Consider the following 16,594-nt stretch of genomic DNA (forward strand, 5'->3'; position numbering starts at 1 on the left):
AAAAAAGGCTCCAGATGTGATCCCGGCAATTACAGGCCGGCAAGCCTAACTTCAATACCAGGCACATTGATTGAAACTATAGCAAAGAACAAAATTATCAGACACAGATGAATATAATTTGTTGGGGAAGAGTTAACATGGTTGTTGTAAAGAGAAATCATCCACACCAGCCTACTAGACTTCTTTGAGGGGTCAACAAGTATGTGGACAAGGGTGATCCAGTAGATATACTGTACTTAGATTTTCAGAAAGTCTTTGACAAGATCCCTCACACCAAAGGCTCTTAAGCAAAGTAACCTGTCATGGGATAAGAGGGAAGGTCCTCTCATGGATCAGAAACTGGTTAAAAGGCAGGAAACAAAGGGTAGAAATAAATGGTCAGTTTTCAAAATGGAGAGACGTAAAATAGTGGTGTCCCCCAGGGGTCTGTGGTAGGACCAGTCCTATTCAACATATTCATAAATGATCTGGAAAAAGGAGTAAACAGTGAAGTGGCAAAATCTGCAGATGATACAAAACTACAAGATAGTTAAGTCCAAAGCAGACTGCAAAGAGCTACAAAAGGATCTCACAAAACTGGGTGACGGGGCAACAAAATGGCAGATGAAATTCAATGTTGATAAATGCAAAGTAATGCACATTGGAAAACATAATCCCAACTATACATATAAAATGATGGGGTTTAAATTAGCTGTTACCACTCAAGAAAGCTCTTGGAGTCACTGTGGATAGTTCTCTGAAAACATAGCGGCAGTCAAAAAAGCAAACAATGTTGGGGATCATTAGGAAAGGGAGAGATAATAAGTCAGAAAATATCATATTGCCTCTATATAAATCCCTGGTACACCCACATCTTGAATACTGCGTGAAGATGTGGTCGCCCCATCACAAAAAAGATAGATTGGAATTGGAAAAGGTTCAGAAAAGGGCAACAAAAATTATTAGGGGTATGGAGCGGCTGCCATATGAGGAGAGATTAATAAGACTGGGACTTTCCAGCTTGGAAAAGAGACAGCGAAGGGGGGATATGATAGAGGTCTATAAAATCATGACTGATGTGGAGGAAGTGAATAAGGAAGTGTTATTTACTCCTTCTCATAACAGAAGAACTAGGGCTCACCAAATGAAATTAATAGGCAGCAGGCTTAAAATAAACAAAAGAAATATTTCTTAACTCAATACACAGTCAACCTGTGGAACTCCTTGCCAAGTGATGTTGCAAAAAGACTATAACAGGGTTCAAAAAGGAACTAGAAAAATTAATGGAGAAGAGGTCCATCAATGGCTATTAGCAAGGATGGGAAGGGATGGTGTCCCTAGCCTCTGTTTGCCAGAAGCTGGGAATGGGCAACGGGATGGATCACTTGATTCCTTCTGAAGCATCTGGAATTAGCCACGATCGGAAGACCGTATACTGGGCTAGGTGGACCTTTGGTCTAACCCAGTATGGCTGTTCTTATGTCCTGATTGCCTGTTTACTTCAATGCCTTTCTCCCTATCTCCCAGTTTCTTCACCTCAACCTCACTCTACACCTGTCCCTTATAGCTTCCTCTTCTCACCTGTTCTGTCCTCACCCTCTCTCCCTCACCTGGTCTTTCTGTTCAGGTAATTTCCTCTGAACTAAACCCAACGCCCCAAAAAGAACAAAACTAACATGACATGTGCCACCATCACATTGATTGCTCGGCTTGTATGTTATATCCCTTTCTCCTATACCTTTGGGTACGTCTACACCGGGTAGTGATCCATCTATCGGGGATCAATTTATCACATCTAGTGTAGACGCGATAAAATCAATCCCCGGTCGCTCTGCCATCGACTTCGGAACTCCACCGCAGCAAGAGGTGGAAGCGGAGTCGATGGGGGCGCGGCAGCGGTCGACTCGCTGCCATCCTCATGGCCAGATAAATTGACCTAAGATACGCCAACTTCAGCTACGCTATTCGCTTAGGTCGACCCCCGCCCCCGCAGTGTAGACCTAGCCTTTGTCTTATCTATTTAGACTGTAAGCTCTTCAGGGCAGGGATTACTACTACTCCTCTGTTTGTAAAGTGCCTCGCACAGTGTGGCCCTGACCTTGGCTGGTCCTTAGGCACTACTACTGTGGTAAACATGATTAATAATAGCCTGTACTCCAGGTGCAGTTTTTGCAATAAGTAACATGCAAAGAAACCAGAAAAATACTTCTCTTGACTATTTAAATCCAGATACTCAGTACTGGAAGGCTCCAATTAGCTCCTGATTAAATGACAATCTTACACAGTTACATAGGTTTCCACAGAAATATGCATGGCATCTCCCCCTACACATAATAAAATATGCTGTGTGACAAAATCCATATATACATATGGAAAACAGGAAAAATGGAGACAAACAGCACTAAGTGATAAAAAGACAGCATATGCCAGAACAGTTTTCTGCCTTAGCTACGGCTTGTTTTTGAAACTATAAGAATGACATTAAGGGTCCGTTTGTGCAATATTAATAGTTAATGTTCCTTCTGTGATCTCTCAAGTACTACTTGTTAGACTTGGGGGGTGGGGGGAGTTAAAGCCCTGTACTTTGTAAGTCAGGACCCACTGCTATCAGTGTAGTGCAGCTTTTCTTGTACAGATTGTTTCTTCGATTTACAAAACTGGGAAACAGAACCCCCTACTCCCACACTAAGTCTTTAAAAAAAAAAAAAAAGTGTTAAGTCTGGCTTTCCTGAAAGCCAACACTATTTTTAAAAGCTGGTTACATGAGGATTCCTAATCACAACCCGTGTCTCCCACTCCATCCCAGTTCTGATGTAGAGTAACTAATCTATTCCACTACTGGATGGGTCTATCAGCATTTCTAAACACCACCACCATGTGCACTATGTACAGTTGCTACATAAACACAAATGCTCAACACATTGTGGACTACCTAAAAGTACAATCACTCCTGTGTCCTACTCCTCATTTAATTGTGGGTCTCTACCTATGGACTGTGCCACTATTTTCTTCTGGTGCTTTTTTTTTTTGGGGGGGGGGGGGGGCATGGAGTGTTAATGGAAAGGAGGAGATTCTTAGACCTGAAGTTGGCAATGGTCGCCTTATCCAATATTATAGGGGTTTTCCACAGCCTGGGGGCTGCTGTAAAGAGGGCTTATTCCCATTATTAGACATGGGCTCCATTAGTCTTAATGTAACATACAACTGCTGTAGTAGGCCCTAGAAAGAGGCAAGTCCTTGATATCTCCCCAATAAAGGCTTTCTATACCACTGCTGGAACCCTGAAATGAATTAAGTACTGTCATAGCTGGGCAGCCAATGCAGGTTGAGGAGCAGCAGCAGAATACGCTCGCTGCAGCGCATCCTTTTTGGGAGATGCATTGTGTACCTGCTGCAGTTTCTTCATGAATTTATCCAGACCAAGGCAAACTGAGTTACATATGCCCCTTCTGGAGGTGGACAATGCATGAACTACAGTCACCAGGTTGCTCGGGAGGAGTGGAGAATTCTTGCTGCAAGCCAGAGTTGAAAGGAAGCACTTTTGGAGACAGTGTATAACTGGGAATCCAGAGACAGTAATGAGACATGAGGGGTCTAGTCCATAACAGAAAGCCATCTATTTGACACAAATTCTCACTCTGTTCAGAAGCGAAAGACTGAAATAGCAGGGAGTTGCGCAGATCAGGAGTGAGATACATTGGCAGAGTTGTGTGTGGATGTCAGTATAATCTTATGTGCTCTGGGATAGAAACCTAATTCTCAACTTGAATTGGTTTCTTCTTCTTTACTATCTAATGCATTGGGGTGGAGTAACAGACATCAGCCCAGAGATCATGGAACATATTGTGCTTGTAAGCTAACCTGGGGATTCACAACCTGGAGGCTGGGTCATAATCACTCTACATTTCTTTATAGTTAGACAATAGGAGCATTTTTGAAGCCTGTGTTATAATATGGGGTCACAATATGGGAAAGGTTGAGAACCACTCATGTCAGCTGTGCATAAATGTATTTTTGAGAATGTAAAAGATACAAGAATTCTAATGATGCAACCAGTGTAAGAACATTTAATGGCATTATAATTTGGCTCAATCGATATATAGCATCCCATGCATATGTGAAATTGGGGTGGGGGTGGCGTTGTGATCCTGAAGAATTCCACAAACTTGAGAAAGGAAATTCAGAAGGATTTCCCACCATTTTATACAAGATTATCTGGGACCTGCAGTTTTACAGGAAGCTAGAAACTTAATGGAAAAGTCATCTACCCAATATGCGAGTTCTAATATTTCTCAAAAAAATAGTCACCTGCAAGATTCTCACAAAGTATAATTTTCTATAAGATTTCATCAATACTTTACACTAGTTCAGTTCTAACAAGTAATTGCTAATTTAGGGTGACGTTTAGCTCTCTTGTCACACCTGTGCAACCCAGATGATATCATGGTATGGGACAGAAGGGTCCAGCTCCATAATTTCAGTGTTGGGATTTTCTTTAGTAGGCAGTGAAAAGAAATCAAAATGGACTGTTAGTGTACTACAATGTTTAGAGAAGCATACAGGAAATCATGTTAGTAATTAAGGTTTCTAGTTGTACTGGTCCTTGGGAAAAGCTTTCTAGCCAGAAAGCTACATCCCAAGGAAAAAAAAAAACTTGCATAGTGTTGTGGAAAAATTGACCACACCGTTGATTTTGGGTCAGACACACTGAGGCACCTTTATTATAATACAAATATGCATATAGGGAAGGTCAGCATGGCCCCACGAAAAAAAGGGGGGTTAGCTGCCTTGTCTTCAACAAATTTTCACCAAGCTTATAAAGGCTAAAACCGCAAATTAACACTTACTTAGATTTCCTTATTTGGGATTAACAGTGGCAAATTAAGCAAGCTAACTCAGTACTTTTCCATATTTGGTTTTTCCTGTTATTGTTCTTTGACAGTTTTTCGTTGGTAGTCTGCCTGCTTTAAGACCCCTCCTTTGCGGTTGCATTGGATAAGGCTCTTGTCGCATTCTAGCTGAGCTTCCCTCAGTTCCCCTTTCTCTGGTTTCTTCACCACCACCACCCCCCCTCGTGCCCCTTATACAGACAAACAAGTTTTGCAGAAGTTAACCTTTGTCCTATATAGCAATTGGGTTTTGCTAACAGGCCTGGGCCTGAAAGGCAGGGGTTAGGATGCAGTCTGCTTCTGACCCTATGGGTGGGGGTCTGGCAGCTAACTCAGCTTGGGGCAAGCGGGACACAGTCTGGGGCACGCGGGACCCCTTAAAATCCCTATCAATAGGAACAGCCATGCTGGGCCAGACCAAAGGTCCATCTAGCTTAGTATCCTGTCTACCGACATTGAAATTTTCTCTTACTTTTCAATTTCTCTTTTCCAAACAGGGCATGACTGCTGATTTTTCCTACCATGGATTAGTCCATCTAAAGCTATTCAAACTCATAACATATTAATGAATATGTAGAACTATTACCTCTGTATACACATGGGAAATTATCCCTTTACTAGAGCTGTAATTCCGTGAATGTTCAATGTAAATCAGGTTAAAAATTGGTGGTAAGTCTCTAAGAGAATCTTAATAAGGATGAGCAAACTTAATAAATACAAATGTTATTTCCACATAAGAAGTGTGAGAGTAGATATTTGAATCGGTGGGTATGCCACCCTTTGAGTTGCTGACAGGGGAGATGAAATTTCTCTCTCCTTCGAGCAGAGTAAATCTGCTGATTCTCTAGTCATTGTAGAATGACTAGCAGTGAGATGGAAATAAGAATTAATCAATGCAGATTACTTAAGTACCATAGTAGAGAAACCTTTTGCTAAAGACTGTCTGCAGAGACAACGATGAAGCAAGGTGGGGCTCTGTGAAGGCATATGGTGGGATAAGTTTCTGCTTGCCAGATTTCTTCTGCTATTGCACAAGACTGGTCTGCCCATTAGCTAGAGAACAATCTGGTGGAGTGTGGTCATAGTCTACATACATACTTATGTACCCTCCATCGCTTTAGTATCCGAGCACCTCCCACATATTTACTGATTTAGCCTCACAACACCCCTATGAAGTATGGGATAGTATCCCCATTTGACATATGAGGATCTGAAGTACACAGAAATGAAATGTAGCTTAAGTGCCTGAGGTCATGCAGGTACTCTGTAATAAGGTCAGAAATAATCCCTATCCTAACTGTTCTCTCCATTGTAACAATGGGATCTTTGAGGAAGGCAGGAAGTTAAAGCAGAGAAACTCTCTACAGATTTTTTCCCCAGCATTGCATATTTGATCTGTGATATTTCTCAGAACTGGAGGAAACCCTGCCAGATACAATATCTGGCAAAGAACACAAAAGTCTTGCAGATGGAGATGACATTCTCCATGTGATGATAAATCTATGACAACCCTTAGGAAAAGTATATTTTCAGAACTGAAATATACAGAGCTTCAACTCACTTCTCTGTTACTGCGTGGGATGCTTTGGAAATGCACAGCTTAATCATCTTTGGGGTACTGGCCAAAGACATTTGCAAAGATATTTTTTAAATGATCAAGCGGGAGTAAAACGGTAAAAATATACCAAATTCCACCAAAACGATTAGCAGTAGGTATGCTATGAATAGTCCAGGAGCTTGGGAGAGTTTCACCTATGGGTCACCAATTCAAATCCAACCCAGATGGCTAATAATGGCAAGTAGTTGACATTCAAAGTGCTGTTTGTTGACTTGTGGGTCTCAGTCCAGTTCCAAGTGGACAAGTACTCAACTCACAACACATACAATCACAATTGGCACTAATTAGTACCCTGACTACCAGTTTTCACCAACGATGGGAAGTGCCAAAGAGACTGAACTTTCTACACAATCCTAGAAGGTGTCCTTCCGTTCCAGTACAGGTGAACAGTACAGGACAGAGTGGGAAGGGCTTTCACTGACACTGCACTTCATTTGTCCAGTAGATAAATACAACTTCATTTGCTAAGACTATTAATCCAGTGCCTTTCACAAACAGTGCATTAACTTAAATAGGCTGATATTGTAAGTTTCTTCTTTACTAGTACGCACTAAAAATGTGGCAAACAGCACAGGAATGCAACTTCTGCCAAAAAATGAAACCACAGCAGACAGCAGGTATTTGATCATTAATTTGCATCGCACCCCTGAGGAAATTCTGGCAACAAAATCTTTGGCTGACATGCAGGACTATATTGGGAAACTAAGAACCATTTAGAGAATGCCTTCTGCTTAATTAACACATTACATAGAATCTAAAATTTATTATCAAACAATTTTCAAAAAATGAGTGCCTAAAGCTGGGCTCCTAATACTTATTTAGGTGCCTAGAAAAGTAGTTCAATTTTCAGAACTGCTGAATATCCAGCAAGAGAGTGAAGGAGACTAATCCTTATCAGATCAACAAGGAGGTACAGGAGAACAGTCACTTATCCTGGGGGGAGGGTATCTGCGATAGAAGCAATTATCTAGACAGACCAGGTAGTTACATGACTATTAAAGAGAACAGAATTGTGGATATTTAATTGGTAAAGATGAAGATTTCAAATCAAAACCATTTTGGAGAGAACTGCATCCATAAGAAAAAAATTCAAGGGAAAACATATCCTAAATGGCTAAAGTTGAGTGCAAAAGTGAATGAATCAGTGTATTTAATCTTTTACCTAAAATACAGGAAAAAATTTCACACCACCTTCCCTATATCAAAGCAGTAATTGTCTTTAAAAAATGGACAAATGGTTTCTGAATAGCAATGTTTACAGTACTCGTTACAGTACTTTCAATACTCAGGAGTATGTCTATAGGGTCTTTAAATGTTTTTCTTTATTAAAAACAGATAGAAATACTCTTATACCTTTGTTAAATTTGCAGACTAACACAAGGGAAAAATCAGATTCAAATTTGCCTTAACTCAAAAGTTTCTTGGGCTCATCTACATTTCACAATTATTTTGGATTAAGGCAGGGAGTGAATTTAAAGCACAATAGTTTTCCAGAATAGCTCCCTGTGAAGACACTCTCGTTCCAGAATAAGAGTGCCTACATGGAAAAATTAACCACAATAGCTTTCTTATAGACAAGCCTGTTGTGTGAGAGTATGAGGATTCAGTCAGATCCCTTGCTGGGCTAGAAACCATGGTTTTATTCTGGAATTATTAAAGTTAATTCTTTTTAGATGACTGCAGTAATCCAGGGACAAACCAGCTAAGAAATGGGGAAGTCACATTTTGACTTATCTGTAAGTCTCCATTCAAAGGAATTCAACAAACACAGAAACAAACTCAATATACACTGGAAGAAGAAATTTTTAGTAATTTGCATATTCACAACTTACTGTACCTCTTTGTATCTATCAAATCTTACATTAAAATCTTATCTCACTGACTCATGATGCTGTAGAATGTATGCATAACACTCACATGAGGGATAATCTCTCCTAGGTGGGAGGCTGGATTGATAATCACATATGGCACTTCCCATCTCTGGGTTAGTGGTTCAAATTCCTACCCAGATGATTAGCAAACCAAAGTTACTACAACCAGTTTCAGTATCTGTGAGAGGCATTTGCCAGCTCAGGTCAATGGGTAATGGACATGTGGCTACTTTACCAAAAACAGAATTGTAATAATCAGCCATCGACTTTTTTGCCGATCACATTAGCGGAAAGTCAAAGCTTTGAATTCATATGGATACTGAATTTGCCTCTCACATCTGTAAGTGGTCCTTCCACATCAGGATACAGATCCACTGTCACACGGTGATGTAGAGTAATCTCTGTGGTACTAGGTATATGTGCTACAATCCATTTCATTATCTTCAGCAGGGATAGTTTTGTCATATTCTCCATACTCTACAGCAGAACTAAATTCGGTTTTATTTTGTATGTAGGAAGTATATACCATAGGACATCAGTTAAACAAAAGCTTCCTTTCTTCTCAACACCAGTGCGCAACAAGCCCTGCCAGTTTTGTCCCTAAAGTTTGATACATATTCTTCTTAAAAACCAAGTTTGTCCAATCCAAAATGTTAACTTACTTCATTGACCTTAAAATAGTAAAAGCACCATCATTTGATGCATCAGAGATCAAGAATTAGGTGGAAACAGGGTCTGGATTATGACTAAGGTGAGCCAAAAATGGAACTGTGAAGAACAAGACAAGCAGCTCTTGACACATACTTGAAACAGATCCAAAAGAAAGGCAGGAATCAGAAACAAATTCTGCTAGTGGTTCTCAACTGTAACCCATGCAGGACGTTATCAAAGCCTTCAAGCAGACAGATATCATTGCAACACCCATACTATTAAAAAGCAGACAGAGGAAAAGACCACATATAAAAGGAAGACATGAAGTGTGTGCTTCTGCTAGCAGGCAACAGCTTACCATCTGTAGAACACACCATATATTCTCCATGACTGAACACAGGATAAAAAAATGTGTAAAACTCATACTGAAAACTGTTTTTATGCTTTTCAGATCAGAATATTCCAAATGCAGAAGAAAACCTCCCAATCTGTTCCTTTTAAACTTCTAAATAACAAGGTTAACAAACCCCTTACATTTTCAGAGATGTCAGGATATACACCCATTAATATCGATTAAAGATTTACGAAGTGTTTGATGTAAAGCTTCTCAAGAAACAATTCTGCACTATAAGAGAAACAATCCTACTGAGCTAACAAGAGGTTCTGATGATAGTTTGAAAAACACTCTGAATTTTTAACTGGTCAAAGTAAATCAACAATTCAGTCCCAAATTATCTAGCAGCCATGTCTGTTGGTTTCAAATACATTTTATACAAATTAGAAAGCACTTTCACCTGAATATTCGGCTCCAGGTCTGTGTTAAAATCCCTTCTGAAATGTCCAGCTACTGAACTATCAATTCTACCACAGCATTTGTTTCTAAGTGGCTCTAACATCACAGGCCTCAGTACAATACACAGATTCCAGCTTTGTATGGTGTGTTTACTGGAATTTTGCTAGTAGAAACTAAAACTATGAGGTGTCCCACAAAGAGTCTCCAGCCACAAATCTAAAAAATTAGCAAACATAGAAAATGAGGAAAAAAAGTAAAGTAACATGTAACCTTACCTCCTGAAGCCGTACTCGTATTTTGTTAATGGCTCGGAGCCAGCGAGCTCTTGCAGGAGAAAATGCTGGGGGTTCATTTTCATCAAGGTAACTTAAAACAAAGATATGAGAACAATTTTAGAAATAGAAAAACCACAAAGTGAAATACGCTCATTCAAAATGTGGCATTATTGTTAAGGAACTGGAGTTCAAATGCAATTATAGCTCAAGAGGCACATGACTATCCAGCACATCAGAAAGCCACATACAACCCCAAAGATACTCCTGTAAAGGAGATGCCAATCTAGGGCAGTTAGGAATAAGAGGCACTGGACTGAAATAGCAACTTTGGGAAAGAGAAAATTCCTAGCTTTCTAACGGTATAAAACAACTATTCTGACACTTGACTTAGATCAGGGGTAGGCAACCTATGGTGCGGGTGCCGAAGGCAGCACGCAAGCTGATTTTCAGTGGCACTCGCACTACCTGGATCCTGGCCATTGGTCCGGGGGGCTCTGCATTTTAATTTAATTTTAAATGAAGCTTCTTTATTTTAAATACCTTATTTTAAACACCTTATTTATTTTACACCTTATTTATTTTACATACAACAATAGTTTAGTTATATATTATAGACTTATAGAAAGAGACCTAAAAATGTTAAAATGTGTTACTGGCACGCAAAACCTTAAATCAGAGTGAATAAATGAAGACTCGGCACAGCACTTCTGAAAGGTTGCCGACCCCTGACTTAGATAATGAGAAACTCATTCCTGGTCTTTTCAGGGGAGAAATTCCACATGTGAGGGAAAGAAATATTTTTGTAGCTTTAAAAAAATAACAGCCTCAAGTTGCTTAGAGATTTGCAATGTTAAAAGCAGTCCCAGCAGAAAGGGAATAGGAGAGGGATGTTTGTGGTCACAGGTCCATGATAAATGCAGTTTATCAAATTGCTGCCGCTACCACCCCGACCAGTGGGGCGCGTGCATCTGTCCTTAAAACACTCCAGTTGATCATACTTCTATACCACAACAACCCACCATGTACTTGTCTACACATTCTCCCTTACCTCACATAGCACTAGTCTATCCTTTGTACATTTTCTAGTGACCGACACACATGACAACTGACAACAATGCAAACAAACAGGAAATAGTTATTTCTGCGGAAAGAATTGTGCTGATTTGTAAGAGGAAAGCAGGATCAAGTCTGAAGGAAGTGAATGAAGTTAGTCACAAGACTTTTCTAAAAGTTTAGCACTCTCTTTTTCACCAGTCTTTTTGTTGGTAGTGGTGATGTCTTTTTAGGTCTCTGACAATTTTTGTCTACACAAAAATTGCACCTATTTACCTATATTAGTAAAAAGGTGCTTATCTGTACAATTCATTCTTATTCATAGATTCACAGGTTCCATCTAATCTGATCTCCTATATAACACTGGTCAAAGAACTTCCCCAAAATAATTCCTAGAGCAGAGCTTTTAGAAAAACATTCCATTTTGATTTAAAAATTCCCAGTGATCGTAGATCCACCACAATCCTTAGTGAGTTGTTCCAATGGTTAATTACTCTCACCATTAAAAATGTACATCTTATTTCCAGAATGAATTTGTCTAGATTCAACTTCCAGCATCTGCATCACGTTATACCTTTCTCTCCTAGATTGCAGAGCCCATTATCAAGTATTTGTTCCCCATATCGGTACTTATAGACTGTAATCAAGTCACCCTTTAACCTTCTCTACATTCAAGGGAATAATTACATCGGACTAAAGCACCTTTGTACCAGCATAACTGTATCCCCTCTAGGGTCCTGGACCAGTTTAATTATTTTGGTAGGAAGTCAGCCACCTAAGCAAATAGTGAAGTTGTCTACACACAGGTTTTGTACCAAGTCCTAAACCTAGGAGTATTTCTGCTTCAGCTGAAGTGAGACAAACAATGAAGGGCTGTCTTCACCATTGGCCAAAAGGTCGGAACATTACGGTACAGGACCAATAGCAGAGGAATTATAGCGGAGAATCAGAGTAGAGAAATTTGCTTATTCATATGATGAATACTGAGAAATAACCTACAATAATAATGCAAATCATTGTACTCTGATAGGCTAATAATGGCAGTCAGAGTACAGGGCAATTGCAATTATACAATTCCTGAAAACTAACACTGATTATGCAAATAATGTTCCAAAGTGTAGGAATTTTTATAGATGATAAACTGTACATTTCTTCCTTCTGAGTAGTCAAGACTATCAATAATAATCAATTTATAATGGCATAAATGATCAAATCAGCTGCTCTTCGGCTTTCCAGTAGGACAAGACACTTGTTCACAGCTGTGCTGGACTGCAAATTGTCGTCAGCAGTGTTAAGGTGGTTTAGCTTCCCAAATGCATGGACTATCAGATGTGATGAACAACTGCTATAACACCCTGAGGTCACTGTTAAGGTTCTGTGTTAGAGTGCAAGTTTGATGAAGTTGATATATTGCTTTTTGGTATCTGTTGGAGATGAGAGTGAAAGTTTTAGGGAGCGTGATATTGGTAGTGTTGAATGAAATATGAAGGTAAGGAAAAATGACTTAACTTCTCATTTCCATTCCTTTCAGGTTTGGATGGATGACATGTGTCCTGTCACAAAGTTCACTGCCACTAAACAGGTTTGGTTTGCCAATATGGAGATAAGCACATAGCTTTTCCAATCATGAGCAATCCAGCCACTCCAGGCCTGCCTCATATATCCCTCATCAAGAATGGAGGAAAAAAATATTGCAAGTGAGTTGCTAGGTCACTGAAGGAGGGTGCCTGCAGCTCAGCTATCCAGTAAATACAGTTTAATTTTCCCAAACATCTGTCACTGAGTATAAAGATATTTATCAGAATACAGCATGTTAATATGATCAACCAATTTGTTTGGGAAGAGTTTAAGATGGGGACATCACAGACTCACTTCCAACATCGGGGTTAACCAGACAATATCAATGTCAACAGTAAAATGAGCATTTCACTCATAGGCACTGACTCCGTGGACGCACCAGGGCTAGAGAACCCAGGGGAAAAAATTAGTGGGTGCTCAGCACCCACTGGCAGTCCTCCCTCCCCCCGCTCATCAGCGCCTCCTCCTCTCTCCCAGCACTTCCCAGCCGCCGTGGATCAGCTGTTTAGCAGCATGCAGGAGGGCGCTGGGAAGGAGGAGGAGGAGTGAGGTGGGGCGTGCTCAAGGGAGGGGCAGGGGCATGGCCTTGGGGGAAGGAGTGGAGTGGGGGCGGGGCCTGGGGAAGAGCATGGGCCAAGCACCCCCGGGGAAAGTGGAATGTCGGTGTGTATGATTACACTGTAAGTTACAACATCTCCATTACTTTCCACTGACATTCTGTACACTTCACTTACCTCTCTGGCCGCCCTGCAGGGATATCCTTGGGCTTCTCAAGTTGTGGGGTTAATCTGGATGCAGAATGATCTTCAGCTGTCTCCTCTCTCACACAGACCTTTTCCTTCTCTGTTGTTTCGCTGTGATGCTCAGGGTGTTCCTCCGGCTCAGTGCGCCACTCCTGGCCATCCTTCTGATAGCTGCCAGAGCTGTGACAGGAATGATTGGATTCCCCTTCCCGGTGTTCATCCTCTTGCTCAGACCCATGGGTGCTTTCATGGTAATGGTCCAGCTCACTCAGCTGAGAGCTCCCCTGACTGACGTTACATGAGGAGCCATACCTGCTACTTCCAGCAGGACTGGGGGTGAGTAAGAGATAAGTCAGTCAAAAGGCAGTGGCGGGGAGGAAACGTGCAACAAACAGCAAGTTTAGTGACTAACAATCTGCACGGAAACTATAAGACTATAAATGTAGTGTGAAGCTTGGCTATATTCTGGCTTGCTAGAAGTATATTATCAATTCATGGTATCTAACCATTGTAATCCCTGAACTAATCAGAAAGTGAGCATAAACCTACTGTAGATTCTATAGCAAGAGAAACAGAAATGCAGTGCCTAGTGGTCTACTAACCAAATTTGTAACAGTAATCATACCAGCACTACACTATTCCCCTATTCTAAAGAAATTCAGCCAGGGTTAACAATGAAGGTATTCTGATCAAGACAGAAGAGTAGAAATGTGCACATGGGAATCAGAAAGGAAGATAGCTCATCTTCCACTATTTTAGATGTTCTTTACTTCCGCCTCATTAATTGTACTGCTGCCAGAATCTGTGACCAGAAAGATGGATATTTCTTAGCAAAAAGAGTGCATCCATCTTAATCCTACTGAACTCTTTGGAAAGCCATGATTCCATATAAAAACCGCACATAAAATTGAGAATGTCTTGGAATGGAAATTTCACATGCAGAGTCAGGAAATTTCATTTTCAGATTTCCCTCAGAAACCATTTCTAAAACATTTTACTTGTGTATATATGTATAATACTTTCAGTCACCTAATATGGAGGGATAATGTTTTGACCTTGATGCGCACGAGCAATGCATCAGTTACAGGCACTTTAAGAATAGATTTTGATTCATGAATGACGGTCAATTGGAATTAATGCACTATGTGTGCTTCTCCCATATGCTACATTTTTTAATTGCATTTAGTGCTGGATTGGCAGCCCTGGAGTCTGATTTCCTCTGTTCATAGTATAATTAACAATAGGGACATATGGGAGAGCAAGCTTCCCTTTCACTGCCCACCAATGGGAGTTCAGCAAATCTCCACCATGTGAGAGACTGAGACAATTATAATTTGTAATATACACAGGACAAAATAGGAGTTCGTGAACTACTGCACACCTTACTTGGTAGCATCCTACATTGCTTGAAGTATGCAGATTTTGTGGAGATTTTAATGAATCACAACCTTACAGTTTAACCTGTAATACCTTCATTGCCACCTTTGGAAATGTTAAAGCCTGAAAAATTGGAAAGTATTCTAAATATTTCTGTAATAATTATTACAATGGCAAATTCAGCTTCAACAATTTAAAGTCTGAATATCTATTTTATAAATAACCTCATTTTCTGGGCACCGCACAGTATTATCTAGTGTTACAAATGTTTTTTCAGTGAATATAATCACTAAACAAGTAAGCAAAACCATCCTGTACACACCCGACTTTTATCACGGAAAGAATTAAGTTGTGAAAGGCTAATGAAAGTAACACTCAAAACAACTCATTCACTGAGACAGAACACAAAAGGAGCACATACGCAAGCTAATTACAAAACAAAGGAGAGCAGAGGAAGTTGAGAAAAATGATACAAGGATTTAGTGTTTAATCTAGTGACTACACAACAATATTCACTAATGTCAACTACAAGTAATGCTACGAACAACTGATCATAAATAGAGATGAGATTGAACTACGCACAGTAACACAAAGTTTGATATCTACCGCTAGGGAGCACTTGCATTATAAATGGTCAATTGCTTGACACCATTTATTATGCTGCTTTTGTAACTGGCCTTTTCTTATTTGATGGTTCCATGCTATTCAGATCTGCTGCTTGTGATCCAGGATCAAGTGCTACTGTGTCAGGACAAGAAACAAGATCCTCCTGTTCAGACTCAACCTGCTGATGTGATAACTCTCCTGGTGGTTCTTCCACAGAAGGACGACGAGACAGTTTACTGGAAACTGTGCTTTGTTGATCTTCAGATTCTTTGGCAACTCTGTCTTTTAACTTTTTGCTGGACACATCAACAGTGCTGGTTCCAGATGCTTCTTCGGAAAGTTCAGCATTCACCGTGTCAGGCTGCTCAGTAGACAAACCTGATTCAGTATTCGGATCATCTGCACTGACTGTTTCCAGCACCTTTACATCTGATTTTAATGAAAGCTGCGGCAGCACATTCGGTTCCCTTTTGACAGAGGTCTCCTTGTTGTCTTTTTGCCAAGGAAATGAAAAATCTAGCTTCTTGCCAAACACTGCCCCTTGGACACTGTCTGTCTTACTTACTTTTTCTTCATTACCTCCTTCAAACAGAGTTGAAGAAAACTTCTTAAAACTGGACATGAGGCCTGGCTCTGCTGCAGTTTTACTTGCAGAAGGTGGCTGTTGTGAGAAGAAGGACCCAAATGGCTTTCCACCCTCCGCAGAAGATGACATGAAACTGAATTTTGCCAAAGTAGGCATACTTGGCATTTCAAACACAGGTTTACTACTACCTGCATCTAGAGGAACATTACTTGGTTTATACTGTTTATTCAAATCACATTTGGGGCTAGTTCCTCCTGTAGTCATTTCATTCATTGTTAAATGCTCTGTCAGCTCTGCAGGAATGTTTGGTTCCATTTCAAGAGTCCTAGTCACATCTGGCTGGTACAAATTAACAGTGGTCTCATCAGCTGGAGCTTTGGGTTCTATTTCATGGGTCCTATTCACATCTGAATGATAGGCATTAATATCTGCCTGATCCCCTGGAATGACTAGTCCTGATTCAAGAGCAGTACTCACATCTGACTGGGACAAATTTAAATCTGCCTCATCAATTAGAGCTCTGGGTTCCAGTTCAAGTACACTATTAAGGTCAGCCTGGGAGAAGTAAACATCTG

At 40.3% G+C, this 16,594-nt stretch overlaps 1 protein-coding gene across 6 annotated transcripts in view; it reads right to left on the reverse strand.

The window, feature by feature from the left end:
- Positions 1-16,594, reverse strand: part of UNC13B (unc-13 homolog B) — a 359,613-nt gene that overhangs the window by 192,919 nt on the left and 150,100 nt on the right. For all 6 annotated transcript variants that reach the window (XM_045020551.1, XM_045020545.1, XM_045020550.1 and 3 more), the window contains 2 exons: positions 13,442-13,780; positions 10,077-10,167 (listed from right to left, as the gene is read on the reverse strand). In XM_045020551.1, coding sequence (XP_044876486.1) covers positions 10,077-10,167; positions 13,442-13,780 — 430 coding nt within the window. The remainder of the gene's footprint in view (positions 1-10,076; positions 10,168-13,441; positions 13,781-16,594) is intronic.

Source organism: Mauremys mutica, chromosome 6, assembly GCF_020497125.1.
Source record: "Mauremys mutica isolate MM-2020 ecotype Southern chromosome 6, ASM2049712v1, whole genome shotgun sequence".
In the NCBI taxonomy this organism is placed as follows: Eukaryota; Metazoa; Chordata; order Testudines; family Geoemydidae; genus Mauremys; species Mauremys mutica.